Source organism: Cornus florida, unplaced genomic scaffold (assembly GCF_030987335.1).
Source record: "Cornus florida cultivar Cherokee Brave unplaced genomic scaffold, ASM3098733v1 CherokeeBrave_3.0.0_Hap2_Chr02, whole genome shotgun sequence".
NCBI lineage: Eukaryota > Viridiplantae > Streptophyta > Magnoliopsida > Cornales > Cornaceae > Cornus > Cornus florida.
The window spans coordinates 56,808,466-56,812,916 of NW_026775572.1; the positions used below are offsets into that span (position 1 = coordinate 56,808,466).

The 4,451-nt window shown below is 39.5% G+C and overlaps 1 protein-coding gene across 1 annotated transcript; it reads right to left on the bottom strand.

Moving 5' to 3' along the window:
- Positions 1-752: 752 nt before the first annotated feature.
- On the bottom strand, positions 753-3,825 carry LOC132296266 (putative disease resistance protein RGA1). The gene is made up of 3 exons (XM_059794477.1): positions 3,195-3,825; positions 2,071-3,002; positions 753-1,967 (listed from the first exon to the last, which is right to left on the bottom strand). Exons 1-3 carry the CDS (start codon positions 3,823-3,825, stop codon positions 753-755), a joined length of 2,778 nt encoding a protein of 925 aa, XP_059650460.1.
- Between the last annotated feature and the right edge of the window lie 626 nt (positions 3,826-4,451).

Below are 4,451 nucleotides of genomic sequence, written 5' to 3' on the forward strand. Positions count from 1 at the left end.
GGATTCAGGCTCAAAACGAGGCATTTTGCAATAACTTTATTTAATTACATAATGGCCCCTCCAAAAAGTGAAAACTGCGAAACTGCCCCAGAATGAAAATATCTTCCAAAAGATATTTTCTTAGATACCCCTGAAATAAAATATCTTTAAAGGATAGTTATGAAAAACACCCCAAGAAAAGAAAAAGATCTGAAGAATTGTGCATCCATGCCTCTATAGACATCAGGAGCAACAAGAGTACTTTTATGTAAAAGTAAAGATACGTATTTCGTGGAAACTGCTTAGAATGAAGATACGTGAAGTAAAAAACCAATTCCGAACAAAAGAAGTGTGGTTATGCGAACAAAGTGACAAACGGGGAAAAGGACGAAAGTGAATAGTGTCCGAAAAATGAAAATGTGGAAATGACTCGGTCCTCAAAGGAAGTTGTCAATCCAAAGAAAAGAGTCTCAGAAACTATTTCCGAGCACTCAAGATGACACTAAGTGACGAGAAACTGAGCTCGGAAAGGAAAAAAAATAACGGAAAAAAAATATCCGTGAAAATCTGAGGAAAAAGGAAAGGAAGGAAAATGACCGGGTCATTACAACCTACCCTCCTTAAAGGAATTTCGTCCCTGAAATTTAGAACAGACAAAAGAGAATCGAACAAGGTCAACGCAAGATCAAACCATAGGACACGGCATAAGGTGAGAAAAGACAACTTTAAAAGCCTGAAGATTATCCGAAGGAACGCAAAACCCAAGAACTGAATTACACCTCCCAAATTAATCGGCACATTAACCCAAAGTCAATCACCGAGAGAATCCCAAGACAACGACAAGTTAAAGTTGTCAAATTTGCACACTCTGAAATGGAAAGTTGTTGAAACGATGTGTGGTTGCCAATATTCTGTGAAGTTACCAAATTTTTACAACTTGAAACGGATAGAGATTGTAGGGAGGTAACATGTAGCATTCCCTCAGGCAGTGACGTCAGGCTAGGGCAAAGAGAAATGGAAAGTTCTCGAAGAGATATGAGGTTGCCGATCTTCCCTAAAGTTGTCAAATTTTCACACTTTGAAATGGAAAGCTGTTGAAGCGATGTGAGGTTGCCGATCTGCCGTAAATTTAGCAAATTTTCACACCTTGAAATGGAAAGTTGTTGAAGCCATGTGAGGTTGCCGGTATTCTGTAAAGTTACCAATTTTTCACAACTTGAAATGGATAGAGATTGTAGAGAGGTGACATGTCGAAGCCCTGCAGGAAGAAACCCCAACTTCGGAATTTGAGACATTTCCAGAGAAGTTAGGTTCTTAAAGCCTAGAAATGGTATGTCATCGTCATCGTCATCATCATCGTCATCGTCATCATTAAAAAAGGTAACCTCTTTGCAGTTGTGGATCCGCAGAGATTTGAGGGCAGTGAGATGTTGCATCCCTCTTGGCAGAGAGGTTAGTCTTGGACAATTGCAAATCCCTAGTTTCCGGAGAGAAATGAGACTTCCGAATGCTTTATCTGGCAAAGAAACTAGATCCTCAATGTCATTAATATATAGAACAGCTAATTTGGAAAGAGGAGCAAATGAAGAAGATGAAGGGGCTACCACCATCATCATCAATAACTGTTGTTTTACTAGCTCCGTGCAGACCCCATCCAATTTTAGTTCTACAGAGCTTGGTTGCAGAGGCATTGATGCCAGCTTAGGACAATTTCTGATATATGATCGAGAAAGACGAGGAAATGATGGTAGCAGCAATAGTTGGTGTTGCTGTTGGTCTGCTGTCATTTCCATTATTGTTGGTTCCTCTTTATTCCACCATCCCTGCAAATTAGGCAACTCAATGAGACTCAGATATTCCAATGATGGGAAAAATGGCAAAGAAGAGGACGCATCATCACCGCCACTATTAATGCTGTTTTCATCTATGTAGCTTAGAGAATTTAGATTACTAAGCTCAAGAGATCGGAGAGAAGAAAGTTGCCGGAACTGAGGAAGATGTTTCCATCCATCACAACTCAGTAATGTAATAATGACTAGATTTGGAAGCAACGAAATGAATGTTAACCGTCATCCAAGTTGGGAAACTCACACCCCCATACCATCTTATATCCAGACTTGTCAGATTTGGGTGTGGTTGAAGGCCTTCCAACACTAACACATCATCATTATCATAGTGGCGGAAATTTAGTTCCAATGACACAAGATGTTCTTTCTCCTTCAAGATTGCTTCTCCGACTTCTGACTTTCCCGATCTTAGTTCAATCTTTAACTTGCCCAGTAGATTATTTAGGCCTTTCAATTCACTTAACCTACTACCTGGACCTGTGATGAATAACGGTAGTGTACGAAGAGAAGTCAATTGCCCCAATCCATATGGCATATCAGTCAAACCGATACAGAAGTCAAGCTCAAGATGCCTAAGATTGACCAATTTTCCAAAACCTTCTGGCAATTCTTCGAGATCCTGACAATCAGAGAGTTTCAAGGTCTGCAAATTTTTCAACTTGGTAATGGAACTTGGCAATTTCTTGATATCGTTTTCAGAAAGATCAAGATACCTTAAATACTTCATCTTACTTATGCAACTCGGCACCATCTTCATCCCCAAGTTATGCATATCCAACACCCGCAACCTTTTAAAATTGGAAATAAAGTTTTCATTAAATGGATATGATAAAAGAGATGTTCCTATATTGTCAGCTCTATGCACCCTTGTTGGATCTTCTGATGATGAATCTGTAGAAGAATTAAATGACACATGACCTTCTGATGATGAATCTATAGAAGAATTAAATGACACATGACGGATTCTTCGCATTCTTCGTTTGGCGTCTTTCCCAGACAAATGAGTCATGGAGGAGTTAGTTGGCGCTGCACTTTCTGCCAAGTCGTGCATAAGATCGTGTATTTTAAAGCTAATTACATTACCAGACTTTTCAACAGTTTCAACAACATTAAAAAAGGCCCTCCTTGATAGTTCCATAAAATATGAATCTCCAACATCCTCCAAACACTGGGTTTCTTTCGATAATTGAATAAATTCATGTGCAATCCACAACTGGATCAATTGTTGCTTAGCAATTACATGATCTCAAGGATATATGGAGCACAATGCAAAACATTGCTTTAAATGTGTGGGTAGGTAATCATAGCTCAACTTCAACAATGACTTCAACAATGACAGAAACTCCTGTTGCGGTAGTTTTGCCATACCTTTTTCTAAATTCAACAACTCATTCTCTGTATCTATATAGTAAAATAGGCTTCCAAAAACCTTTATCCATAGAGGAACTCCTTTACAATTTGTCACAATTTTCTTTCCAATTTCAACTAGAGTTAGATTCTCTGTCTCTTCCCCTTCTTTGAATGCCATTTGCTTAAATAGAGCCCAGGACTCTTCCATCGTCAAGGGACCTAAATGACGGTCTGCACGTGACCCTACAACAATTGCAACTTCACCATTGCGTGTAGTTACCAAAATCTTACTTCCCTTTGCACCACCCATCAACAAATCCAACAATTTTAACCACTTTTCATGGTTTTCATTCCACACATCATCCAACACAAGTAAATATTTTTTTCCATCAAATTCTCTCCGAACGAGAAATTGCAGTGCTTCGAATTGAAGGCGCATAGGTTTCGAACCTGTTGCACTTTCTATGATCTGTTCTGCTATTTGTTTGATGTCAAAGTGATCAGAAACAGTCACCCATATCTTATGTATAAAATGTTTACTGACCAGCTCGTCATTGTATACTGATTTTGCAAGTTCAGTCTTTCCTATTCCCCCCATTCCTATTATTGCAACAACTGACACATTCTCTTGAACATTAGAAGAGTCCATCAATGATTCTATAATTTACTTTTTTACGTCATCCCTCCCAATAAGTTGTTCAGCACCCACAGAAGAGTGCCGAGTCTCCTCCCTATTCGTAATTTCATCTCCCATAGCCATATCTATAGGCCTTCCAGTACGAAAGTGAAAGTTAACCCCATTTGCTTTAATGGCTTTTAGTTTCTCAGAAATGGCCTTAACTTTACGACTCATCTTACGATTAAAAACGAGCTGGTTTGAGATTGAAAAGAAAATGCGTACCTTCTTGGCCCTTTTCTTCTGAGTCATCACCTTCCGCCGCAAATCTTCCGTAAAGAAGTCATCCAACAAGTTCTCCGCATCCCAAACAACGTCTTCCATCTTTTCGAGCCAATCACCAGCCACATGATCATCCCGGACTTGCTACCTCGCTCCAAAAAGCACACTTCTGATTATGGAAATTGTGTACTTCAATTTGTGAGACTCACTTTCTAGCCCTTGGGGAGCTGCAGGGCCCAACTTCTTCACAATTTTATTCACAATCTTAGCAGAACTGGATTTGCCATTACTGGAATGCTAGGAGTAGCAAGAACTGGATTTGCCATTACCGGATTGGTAGGAGAGGAAGAGGCAAGAACTGGAGTTGCCATTAGTAG

Bases quoted from the DNA above. Each gene is read 5' to 3' on its own strand.
- LOC132296266 (XM_059794477.1), bottom strand. From the start codon at position 3,825: ATGGACTCTTCTAATGTTCAAGAGAATGTGTCAGTTGTTGCAATAATA. The intron at 3,003-3,194 runs GTATGGCAAAAC...AATTATCGAAAG, and splicing joins GTTGTTGAATTTAGAAAAAG to AAACCCAGTGTTTGGAGGAT. The intron at 1,968-2,070 runs GTGAGTTTCCCA...CATCTTCCTCAG, and splicing joins ATATAAGATGGTATGGGGGT to TTCCGGCAACTTTCTTCTCT.